Here is a 12,910-nt window from a genome sequence, read left to right on the forward strand (position 1 = left end):
AGGCCAAGCTTTCATAATTAAGAAGTTTTTGTGTCATTATTTGGGAACTGACTTTTTTTTTTAATATTTATTTATTTATTTATTATGTATACAATATTCTGTCTGCGTGTATGCCTGCAGGCCAGCAGAGGGCACAAGACCCCATTACAGATGGTTGTGAGCCACCATGTGGTTGCTGGGAATTGAACTCAGGACCTTTGGAAGAGCAGGCAATGCTCTTAACCTCTGAGCCATCTCTCCAGCCCCCGGGAGCTGACTTTTATATTCCCCTAAATTATAACAAACATCCATGACCCACCAAATAACCAAAGATCACCCACACCATCTCTTGGGAATGAGGGCATTGGATCTTCAGACTGCTTCCTGTGGTCTGTAGGCAAAGGCATCTTTAGGGTCCCAGAGACAAAATTGAGATAATGACCAAGTCCTGGAAAGACCATCAGATAGATATCACCTGTCATGTTTTCAGGAGGTTTCCCTTGATCAAACCTGATCCATATTATTCCTGAAGGAATTCACAGCCTCTTGTTTCCTGTGGAAACAAAAGCAAAACCTCTTCTTGAAAGCATTTAAAAGAATTTTTTTTCAGAACAGGGTTTCTCTGTGTAGCCCTGGCTGTCCTGGTGCTCTCTATGTAGACCAGGCTGCCCTCAAACTCACAGAGATCTGCCTGCCTCTGCCTCCTGAGTGCTGAGGTTAATGGCATGTGCCACCACCGCCCAGCTCTCCAAAGCATTTTCTATTTCCATTTGACAAATATATTTTTTGACTTCCATTTTAAAGTTAAGATAGCCCTAAAGTATCTAGGTCGGCTCAATCCTGCAGTCCTGTTCACAGTCCATATTGCCGGTACCTGAGTTGCCACAAGCTTTTTTTTTTTTTTTTAACTTATTGCCTTTCTGGTTTCTGTTTAGCACTGCCAGCTGGATTTTTCCATGTTCTATGACTCATGTATGTGTCTTCAGCAGTAGGGTCTTAACATCAAGTTCTGGAGGATAACCCAGAAAAATGGCAGTAGCCTGTAATTTTGAGGGAGGTCTGTGGAACCCTAAAGATCAACAACTCCAAAGGAGGGAGCCCATTCCTAGCCCCGAACTTTTTTTTTTTCCGAAACAGATTTTTCTGTAGCTTTGGAACCTGTCCTGAAACTCGCTCTGTAGATCAGGCTAGCCTCAGACTCACAGAGATCCACCTATCTCTGCCTCCCAAGTGCTGGGATTGAAGGCGTGCAGCACCACCACCCAACTGGCTCTGAGCTTTTTATTTGATAGTTTTTGGTGTCTGGGAGAGGCATTGTTCTCCTGTTATAGAGTAACTGTAATGGTTTAGAGGTCAGCACTCAGGCAGATGGAACATGTGGTTGTTGTGAAAAAAATACACCGTTTCAGATCCCAACCCTGGGAGAGGGGCACTCTGCTGTCTCTTATTCTCTGTTCTGTGACCAGTTGTAGGTCTCTCTGTTTATCACTACTGCAAAAAGAAGCTTGTCTGTACTTAGCTATGTGCCAGTTCCTTGAAAGCCTACCCTGGTGACCCTTACTAGTTTCCTGATTTAGTGTGGGTATTCCAATTTAATATGTGTTAAGATTCAAAGGATAGATAGCATGAACATTAGGAGAACATGACACATTTGTCTTCCTCACTTGGGTGACTACAAAATGATTATTTCCAACTCCATACATTTATCACAAGTTTCATAATTTCCTTTTTTTAACAGCTGAATAACATCCAGGCTGTTTTAATTTCCTGGCTATTATGAATACAGAACCTCTGTAGTAGGATATAATATTCTAGATCTTAGGATAGACCTATTTTCTGGCTTTTTGAAGAACCTCCACACTGATTACCACAGTGGCTATATTATTATGCTTTCTGTTTCTGATGAACTGTGACCAAAAGCAGCTTATGAAAGGAAAAGGTTTATTTGGCTTACACTTCCGTGTCTCAGTCCAACATTGAGGGAAGCCAGTGTAATGTGTAATGGTTTAAATAAAATGCTGCAGTTTCCCTGAGGGACGCAGTGGCAAAATGCTGCAGGTCCAAGTGGTGGCAGTGGGCAGCAGGCCATGCTGCAGGTCCTCGAGCCGAGACCACAGTAGGCCACAAAGGCAGCCGGGTCTCAGGCAGGAAGCCACGCAGTGGGTGAGAGACTTCAGTGGGGCAGCCAGTCCCACAAGGAGAGATAGACAGATGGGCACACCATGAGACCACGTGTCACAGGTCTCTGAAGGTAGCTGGTCCCAGGCAGGGAGCCACATAGCAGGTGAGAGACAGACGGATAGGCACGCCATGCAGAATGAGGTTGGGTATTTATTTAGTGGGTTATGGAGAGGAAAGGGGAGAAGAGCAAAGAGAGAGAGAAACAGAGTAGGGGAGGAGAGGAGCCACAGCAGCAGCTACCTTTCTGAGAGAGAGACTGGAAAAGGGAAGGACTCAGACTGGAAGCAGAAGATCAGCTTGACTTGGTGGAAGCGGAAGCAGGGAGGGAGTGTGCATAGCTTCTTTCTTAAAGGGACAGAGCAGACCATTCCATTCAGGGCAAACGCAGGAACCATGGAATGATGCTGCTTACTGACTGACTCTTAGGTTTATATTCACCTACCATTCTTTGTTTGTTTGTTTTTTGAGACAACGTTTCTGTCTGTAGCCCTGGCTGCTCTGGAACTCAATCTGTGGCCCAGGCTGCCCTTGAACTCAGAAACCCTCCTGCCTCTGCCTCCCCAGGACCACATGCCCTGGCGCCCTCCCACATCAATCAACAATCAAGGATTACCCCCAGACTTACCTACAAGTCATTCTGATAGAGACATTTTCATGGATGAAGTCCCCCCCTCAGATAATTCTGGTTTTGTTGAGTTGTGAACACCAAGCAGCATAGGTGTGCACCAGTCTGCTTCTACCAGTAGCAAGGAACAGCCTCATTTCCCACACCCATCCCAGTGTTTATTGTCACTTGCTGCTTTTTCTTTTTCTTTTTTTTTTTCTTTTGGTTTTTTGATACAGGTTTCTTTGTAGCTTTGAAGTCTGTCTTGGAACTAGCTCTTGTAAACCAGGCTGGCCTTGAACTCACAGAGATCTGCCTAACTCTGCCTCCAAAGTGCTGGGATTAAAGGTGTGCACCACCACTGCCCAACTGTCGTTTTTGTTTGTTTTGATATTAGTTATTCTGACTAGAGTAAGATGAAATCTAAAAATAGTTCCACTTTCTTGGTAGGTAAAGGTGTTGGACATTAAGCCAGGCAGAGGTGGCATGTGCCTTTAATCCCAGTGCTCAGAAGGCCGAGGCAAGTGGATCTCTAAGTTCAAGGCCAGTATGGTTTACAGAATGAGTTCCAGGACAGCTAGAGATACACAGAGAAACCCTGTCTCAAAATCAAAAAGAAAAGGAAAAAAAAGTTGAACATTTAAAAAATATTTATCAGACATTTGTATTTTTTATTTTGAGAACTCTTTAATTCATTGCCTTCAATTGAGTAATTTATTTTCATGATGCTTATTTTTTTTTTAGTTCTTTGTATATTTTAGATACTAACTCTCTATTAGATACATACCAGTATGGCCTTTTAAGTGAAGTAAAAACTATGGGTACTAGGTACATGGATTTCTGCAAGATGGGTTTTTTCCAAAAGTGGCCTCTATTTTTGGAGGCTGTATATTTGCTTGTGTGTGTGTGTGTGTGTGTGTGTACATGGATGTGCATGCAGAACCCTAGGCGTTAGATCACCGGAACTGGAACTACATATAGTTCTGAGCCATCATGTCGGTGCTGAGAAACCTAATCCAGAGCAATAAGTGCTCTTTACTGTTGAGCTATTTCTCACACCCTGTGTTTTGTTTTGTTAAAGACTTATTTTTATTATTTTTAAGTTTCTGTATGTATGTGTATAGATATGTGCAGGTGCCTGCAAAAGCCAAAGGACTTGGATTCCCCTGTTGTCAGTTACAGGCAAACTCAGGTCCTTTAAAAGAGCAATATGTACTCTTAACTGTTGAGCCATACCTTCAGTCCCTTGTGTTTTGTTTTCAAATCTTATTTTTAAATCTAGGTCCAAAAGCTGCTTTGCATGTGCCCAGTAGACTTCCATGGAATCTTCCTACTGGATGAAAGACGGCGAGATGCAGTGATTGCATTGGGTGTTTTTCTCATTGAATCTGATCTTCAGGTGAGTCTTTATTAAGTTCATAATTTCTTGAATTTGTTTTGTATTGTGTTTATTTGTCTAGTTCTATAGTACGAAGAGTGTGCTTCCAACGTAATCAAAGCAATGAGGGCAGAGTGAGACAAGGTAAATGGGATAGTGGCATGGAGCAACTAGGAAACTTAGTGAATTGTGTTTATTTTTTTTACTTTGAGGCAGGATCTCTCTACGTAGCCTGGTGGTACTGGGATTAGCTGTGTAGCCCAGACTCCTCAAACTCATAGAGATCTGCCTGCCTCTGCCTCTCAAGTACTGAGATTTAAAGGTGTGTGTTACCATGCTCAGCCAACCTACTGATTTTTTAAAAATGTGTTGTAAAATAATCAAGGCTTTTAATTTTTTTCAAAATTTGGGACTGTAGCTTGAAATTACCTGGCGCGAGTGAAAAGGAAACACAAAACACGTAACAAACCTGCTTAGGAGTTTATTAGAGGAGACGTATACAGGCCTGGGGAATCGGTGTGCAGAAAGAGAGAGTGCTGAAGATGGAGTGTCCAGCTTTTAAAGGCTGCCTAGCGCATGCACACAGGGGGATGACGTAGCTACGTCATATACAGATGACATAGCGATGCAAGGGCTTACATAGCTGCGTCATACGTAGGTGATGCAACCATGCTGCACGTGCGTCACTCAGAGCCTTTTAAGGGACCCCTAGGTATTTTTGCCTGATGGCTTGTCCGTACATGCATGGCTCTGGAACCCAGAAGTGCCAGCCATGGTGGTTGCCTAAAATCATAACATAGCTAAGATAAAATTCTTTTGAGATATAATTGCATATTTTACAAAGTAGACTGGCTTTTTAGTAGCAGGTAAAATGTTCATCAGTCATACAATTCATCAGTCATATAAGACAATCTTTATCAAAACTAAATAGAAATAAAATTTGAAATCATACTAATAGTATTTTGATAGGGACTAAACCCAGTCTTCTTGCTACAGTGGAAAATTGTATACTGTTTTTCACTTTGTTAAATAATTGCCAATGCTAATTGAAGAAATTCTTTTTTTTTTTTTTGAGACAATGTTTTTCTGTAGCTTTGGTTCCTGGAACTAGCTCTTATAGACCAGGCTGGCCTCGAATTTACAGAGATCTGCCCGAGTGTTGGGATTAAAGGCGTGTGCAACCACCACCCAGCTTCAAAGCAAATATTTGATCACTAGATATCAATTCTAAATTTATATGGTGTTTATCATTTCTAGGTACTATTTTTGAATTCTAAGTTTAATTGTTCTGCTAGGAAAATAATGTTATATATTTGAATATTCATCTAAAACCTTTAGTCTGTACATCCTAGAAATTATACACATTATTTATTATATATTTTGTTTTATGGAACAGTCTTCCTGTATATCCCTGGCTTTATTTGTTAGTAAAGACATGCCTAGAACTAGCTATGTAGACCAGGCTAGCCTTGAACATGGTAAAATCCTCCTGCCACTGTTTCTCCACTGCTGGGATTTCAGGCATGCTCATGTACCTTTTTGTATTTTTTTTATTGAAAGGCCTTGCTGACTGGTCTAGGTTGCGGTCTATCACAGCCTGGCAACTTTCCCAAAAGTTCGGCAACACGGAAAACTCCCTCTCTCCCCAGCAAAACTTCCTGCTTCTACCTGCCCATATCTAGAGGATTTCCCTGGGCCTGGAAGACAGACCTTATCTGTCTCTAAGTCAGAAGCCTGGTTCACCTTTAACTTGACCCTGGGCACAGATCCCTGCTAAAAGACTTGTGCTAGGTGCTCTGCTATAGGTCCTTACTGCTACTTACAAAGCCATTCCGCTTAATGCAAATTAGGTTTGTCCCTAGGCTCCCCAGTCCCATATATTCCTTATACTCTGGAATAAAGTTGAAATGATTCACTGAAGTCAGATTCCCAGAAAGTTGTCTCTGTCACACCCGCAGCTGTCCTAACTGCATTCCTCACCTCTGCTCCCTCCACTCTCTTGGACCAATGCAACCAGTGATCCTGAGGTGAAAGCAGAGCCACAGTTTTCACTGAGTATTTGACTTTCCTCACAGCATTTGTCCCTGAACTCTGGGCCTTGCACGTGCTAGGCAAGCATTGTACATTCATCTGCACCCTTGGCCATTCTAGTTTTCTATTTGCCAACTTGTATTAAATGTAAAATGAGTAATAAAGGGCAGAAAAGAATTTCTAAACTACTGCTATTCAAATATATATTTCTTTGATATATGCGTTGCTTGATAGATTCACGTAAGTCCCAAACACACACCTGACTTTTCTAAAATGGAAAGGAAGAAATAAGTACAAACTACTTTTTATGCAGTTGGGTTCGACATAAGGGTTGACCAGGGTCAGACAGCACATGATAACTTAGCTGTACTGCCAATTCCACCTACGGACTCTTGGACACAGGTGGAACTCAGCATGTTTATTAGACCCCAAGAAGGCAAGGATCTGTGTCTTTATCTTGGCTCACTTCCTGTTAATATTGCTTGGCTTTGTCCAGGATGCATTTATGTCTCTCCTGAGCGATCATTGAAACAGTTGTGTCCACAGTAGTGGAGGTGGTTTATTCTATGTATTCTATGTACTATAAAGCCCCCACATTATGTAGGGATGAGCCTAGGCACCTCTTCAGAGGGCAGTGCAATGCAGTCCTTCTGCTTATGATCCCAGATACATGTTCTAGCCACTGCCTTTTATCATTTACAGATTTTTTTCCTTTTTGCTTATAAATTTGCATTTAGACCAAGCTTTGAATAATCACTGTTTCTATTTCATTGGGCATCAAATGTCGATGTTTGAAAGCTGGGGACCACACTTGGGTGCTGGTTCACATCTGTAATCCCAGTACTTGGGAGGCAGAGGCAGAGGCAAGCGAATCTCTCTATCTTAGTTCAAGCCCAGCCTGGTTTCACAGCATTCCAGGCTATCCAGAAAAGAGAAGAGGAGGGGAGGGGAAGAAGAAATTTCCTTCACTGGGCTACCATTACCCAATGAAGTCTGATGGTCAGCTTCCCAGAACTAAAAGGCAACTTAAAATACAGAATTTAACAAATGTAGAGGGAAGAAGATGAGGAATAAGAAAAGTATCAAGCCCAGAAACTCAGGCTGTGAGTGTCACTTTGATCCCAAGAATCTCATTTTAGGATCCATGGGTGACTTTGGGTGATCTGTACCTGCCATTGAAGGCAGACTTGAGTACTTGCTTGTGCATACCTTCTGGAGAGGCTCTTCTAAGGCCTGTCCCTCAGAGTTCACTAGGCTGCACATTACACACCGTAGGGCATTCTTGAGCTTCTGTGGACAGACTGTGACATCTTCTAAACTGTGATGTATAGAAATGGGAAGGGTGATGCCATGTGATCTTCTGTTTACATTATAATGGATCTGGGATTCTTATATTTGGATAGCTTACTCTATGTGAAGAAGCCTACTAGTCACTCACTAAATACAGTTTCTGTTGTTTGTTTTTAGCACAAAGACTGTGTTGTTCCTTATCTTCTCCGACTTCTCAGAGGTCTTCCAAAAGTGTATTGGGTAGAAGAAAGCACAGCTCGGAAAGGCAGAGGTAATTTTGTATGTTCATTCTAAATGCAAAGAAAAAATATGGAAATTAGGCAGCTTCTGGCTGGTCCCACCAAAAGTGGGACAACTTAACTGCCTGGAGTGATATGGCTGACCTAACTCACTGCTATCCAGAATCCATTGGTGAAGGGGAAGGATGCTCAGCCTGCATCTTTCCAATGTACTCTTCTAGGAATGAGTAAGTTCTTTTGAGACTTTCAGAAATGTTCGTTTTTGTATGTCCTTGGCTACAGTTGGGTCATCTGCTGTCCATTGTCCTTCCCCAAACCAACTATTTTGCCTTTGAGTTAATAGATTCACTCCTAGAGAAAGATCGGTTCTCCACATTATGGTTCTGCTGTTCCAAAGGGTGAAATGGACACTGGGGGACACAACCATAATTGTTCACTAGAAGTAGTTTTGTTGGTTTTGGTGCTGTTAAGTTTCAGTTAAACTCTTACTTTAAAACTTGCTGGGCATGGTGGTGTACAACTGTTCCCAGTAGAGGTGGAGGCAGACAAATCTCTGAGATCAAGGGCAGCCTGGTCTACAGAGCTAATTCTAGGGCAGCCAAGACTACAGAGGAAAAACTTTGTCTCAAAAAAAAAAAAAAACCGAGGAGGGGAGTGAGAGAGAGAGAAATGGAGTGAATTCATATGCATTTCTTTTTAACTAGTATTTTGGAATTTGGGGGTTAGAGAGTGTCAAATGGAACTTCACAGCCTTTGCCCCACATTTTCTCCGCTGCCCTCCTTTACCTTCCTTCCTTTCTTTGTGGAAGGTTATAGATTCACTATGTACCAAGTCTGTGTTAGCTACAACACAGATGTCTGTGTGTACTCATACCCTGAGGCTCCCAAACCAACTTGGAATACCTTCAATGTTTTAGCATTCCTGATCCATAAAACTGAAGTTTCTTTGGAATCTAGCTCTGTAGTACTTCCTATAAAACCTTTTTTGTATCATGGGGGTTGTTGTCTGTAACGAAGACACTGTTTTTTTCTCAGTAGGTGATGCTGCCCTAACTTGTTAAGGGCTCACTCAGCTAAAGACAATTTGCTGTTGTCAAAAACATCCTGATTGTGCCTGTACACCTCTTGATCTATGTATTTTTAGCCTTTTTAGTTACCCACCATGCCTAAAACTGACTCTTCAAGTTATGGATGTTTCCACAATTCAAAGGACTGTAATTAATACAAGTCTGTATCTACAACTGTTACCTAATAACATAAGCTATTGGTGTTCATTTCTTTAAATATATATATATATATATAAAATATGGAGTGTGTGTGTGTAGGTATGTACATGTAAGTGCAGTGCTCAGAGTCCACAAGAGAGTGTCAGATCTCCTAGAGCTGTTATGAACTTGGTCAGTGAACAAACTTTTGGGTCCTCTACAAAAGCAGCATGCACTCATCTCTCTAGCCCGTTTCTTTGAGACCTAACAAGCATCATCATCATCATCTCCTCCTTCCCCCTCCTCTTCTTTTTCTCTTCCTCCTCTACCCCCTGAAGTCCTAGGGAAACTGCACTAATGTGCACAGACAGATATACACATAAATCTGGGATAATAAATAAAAATTTTAAACAAAGATCACTTTTCTATACACAGATTCATGTTAGAGTGAAAGTTTTGACTTGTTTGAAATACTGTTAAAATATATAAATTTATAGAATTTATGTGTGATCTGGGGACTGAACCCAGAGCCTCATGCTTGCTAAATATGTTCTCCACCGAGTGTGTGTGAGGATGTGTATGAGACACTGGGGTATGTGTGTAGGGTGTGTGGAAGTCAGGGGTGAGTTTGTGGGTGTGGGCATATGTGTGTAATGTTTATGTGAGGGGGGTGTGTATGTGGGGGTGGGGTGTGTGTATCCATGTCCTCTCATGCACATAAGCAAAGTGCTCATAGAGTCCAAAAATGTCAGGTTCTACTGGAGCTGGAGTTATAAACCATCTGACATGCATGCTGGAAACCAAATTGAGTTCTCCTGCAAAAGTAGTATTTGCTCTTACCCTGAAAACCACCTCTCCAGCCATACCCCCCAATATTTTTTTTCACATTTTAAGTAATTTGACCCTTTTTTGTTTTTTTTTTTAGGCAATTTTTTTCTTTTTACTTCTTTTCTTTTTTCTTTTTTTCTTTGAGACAGGTTTCTCTGTGTAGCTCTGGCTGGCATGAAACTCACTATATAGACAAGGCTGTCCCATAATTTACAGAGATCCACTTGAGAAGGTGTTTTTTGGTTTTGTTTTTTGGTTTTTTTTTTTTTTTTTTTGGTTTTTTCGAGACAGGGTTTCTCTGTGGTTTTGGAGCCTGTCCTGGAACTAGCTCTTGTAGACCAGGCTGGTCTCGAACTCACAGAGATCCGCCTGCCTCTGCCTTCCGAGTGCTGGGATTAAAGGCGTGCGCCACCACCACCCGGCTGAGAAGGTGTTTTTAAAAACATTTTTAATTAATAATTTATTTGTTTTAAGTATATGAATGTTTCGTCTGCATTTATGTCTATATCACATGTGTGTCTGGTGCCCAAAGAGGCCAGAAGAGGGCATCAGATCTCCTTGTACTGGAGTTACAGATGGCTGTGAGCTGCCCTACGGGTCTGGGAATCTACTTTAAATCCCCTGCTAGAGCAGTACTTGTCTTAATCATTTCCCTATCCTCTTGGGATAAGGTCTTATATAATCCAGTCTGGCCTCACACTCAATGGGTACAGGAGGTTGTCCTTGAACTTCTGATCTTCCCACCTCTACCTCTAGTGCAGGGATTTCAGGCATGTACCTGCAATTATATTGTGTTGGAGACTAAACCTAGGGCCTCCTGGAACTCAACAGTAGACTAGGTTGGCTGGCTTGCAAGTCTCAGGGATCCTTCCATTTCTTGTCTCTGCCTAGCTGGCACTGGGATTGCAAGTGTGTGCTGGCATGCCTGGCTTTTCATGTAGTTGCTAGGGATCAAATTTAGGTCCTCATGCTTGGCACAATACTTTCTAACCCATGTCCCAAGCTGCTCCCCTTCTTTTTTGAAAAGCAGTATAATTCATGCTGCTAAAATCTAGAGTAGTAGTTCCCAAAGTGGGCAATCTAAATTATGAAAAACCCCAAAGTGATTTTTTTTTTTTGGTTTTTTCGAGACAGGGTTTCTCTGTGGCTTTGGTTCCTGTCCTGGAACTAGCTCTGTAGACCAGGCTGGTCTCGAACTCACAGAGATCTGCCTGCCGCTGCCTCCCGAGTGCTGGGATTAAAGGCGTGTGCCACCATCGCCCGGCCCAAAGTGATTTTTATGCACACATATGTTTCAGAGCTACCTAGGTATCATTTAAAAATTCTAATAGAAATCTAATACTTTTCTGCTGTATACTGAGAATATCCACAAAAAGTGGGTATAGGCGGAGGTCACTCGTTCATTCCTGTCCACTCAGACCCAAAATAGTCACACAGAAATTATATTAATTACAACACTGCTGGACCTATTAGCTCAGGCTTCTTATTAACTTTCTTTCTTTCTTTTTTTTTTTTTTTTTTTTTTTGGTTTTTCGAGACAGGGTTTGTCTGTGATTTTGGAGCCTGTCCTGGAACTTTTTTTTGGTTTTTTGAGACAGGGTTTCTCTGTAGCTTTGGAGCTTGTCCTGGAACTAGCTCTTGTAGACCAGGCTGGTCTTGAATTCACAGAGATCCTCCTGCCTCTGCCTCCCGAGTTCTGGAATTAAAGGCATGCATGCGCCACCACCACCCGGCTCTAACTCTTGCATCTTGAATTAACCCATTTCTATTATTTTGTATTTTATCACAAGGCTTGTGGTTTACTGGTAAGGTTTCCAGGCATCTGTCTCTTTCAACAGCTACATGGCATCTCTTTGACTCTGCCCCCCCCCTTCATCTCTGTTTAGATTTTCTTTTTTTTTTTTCTGTTTAGATTTTCTGCATGGCTTTACTCTGTTAAGCCATTGGCTGAAAGTAGCTTCTTTATTAATCAATGGCAATAAAACATATTCACAGCATACAGAGGGGAATCCCACATCAAGTGGGTATCTGTTTGGTTGGGTGGCTTGGGCTTTTTTTTTCTTCAAGACAGGGTTTCTCTGTGTAGCTTTGGCTGTCCTAGAACTCAATCTTGTAGACCAGGCTGGCTTCTAACCCAGAGATCCACCTGCTTCTGCCTCCCAAACTGGGATTAAAGGTGTGCGCCATCACCGCCTGGCTTAGAAAGAGTGGGTACTCTTATGTCTTTGATTCAGTATTAAGATTGATTACATGGTTCATGATAGCCCATGATTGGAACAATGGCCATAGTTCTTACATTTGAACGTACACTCAACAAAAAGGCTGCATACTTGTAGCTTTTGTTTTAGGTGGGGTGCTCTTTCCAGCCATTATTACTTTGTAGAATTTCCCTACTGTTGGGCTTAATTTGAGAAGGACTTAAAGGTTTATGGGCATGGCCTAGGGTATAAATCAGAAGAGCAGCTCCCAGCTCTGAAACTCTTGGCGCAATCTCCAGCCCAGTATGCATGTATGCCTGTGACTGTTTCATTCTGTTAGAGTGATATTAATATGTATTTGATGGCTAATTAATGCTCATGTACCATTACTCCCTTTAGATTATCTCTTGGGTTGAAGATATAACTCACTTGTTAGAATGATTGTCTACAACATGCTTGAGGCCCTGAGTTTCATTTCCAGCACCACATGAACGCGGCATGGAACTAATAATCCATTACCAATAATCCTATTACCAAATTTGTAATCCCAATATTTAGGAGATAGAGGCAGGAAGATCATAAGTTCAAGGTTGGGCCAGGGAGGTGGGCACACAAGCCTAATGTCCTGAGTTCAGACCATAGCATCAATGTAAAAACTGGATTTTGGTCAGTCAGGTCCGAGAGATCTATCTCAGCACTCCAGCAAGGCAGGAGCTGGAGACAGGGGAGTCCCATGGAAGCTTGAAGGCAAGCTCAGTGGAAATATACAGTACAACACTAACAAAAAGGAACATGAACAAAATGAAAGGTAAGGGCCCACCCACACCTGAGACTACCTTCTAATATCCACAAGAATGCTGCAGCTGTGCCTCCTCACACACAACACAAAACAAGGGTTCAAGTTCATATTTGGTTACCAGAAGTTCAGTCCCTGGGACTCACATGATGGAAGGAAAAAACTGATCTTACAAGTTGTC

The 12,910-nt window shown here is 42.0% G+C and overlaps 1 protein-coding gene across 1 annotated transcript in view; it reads left to right on the forward strand.

Moving 5' to 3' along the window:
* Window positions 1-12,910, forward strand: part of Pi4ka (phosphatidylinositol 4-kinase alpha) — a 128,891-nt gene that overhangs the window by 9,846 nt on the left and 106,135 nt on the right. The window contains exons 2-3 of the mRNA XM_075970228.1: window positions 4,047-4,163; window positions 7,641-7,734. Coding sequence (XP_075826343.1) covers window positions 4,047-4,163; window positions 7,641-7,734 — 211 coding nt within the window. The remainder of the gene's footprint in view (window positions 1-4,046; window positions 4,164-7,640; window positions 7,735-12,910) is intronic.

Source organism: Microtus pennsylvanicus, chromosome 1 (genome assembly GCF_037038515.1).
Source record: "Microtus pennsylvanicus isolate mMicPen1 chromosome 1, mMicPen1.hap1, whole genome shotgun sequence".
Lineage (NCBI taxonomy): Eukaryota > Metazoa > Chordata > Mammalia > Rodentia > Cricetidae > Microtus > Microtus pennsylvanicus.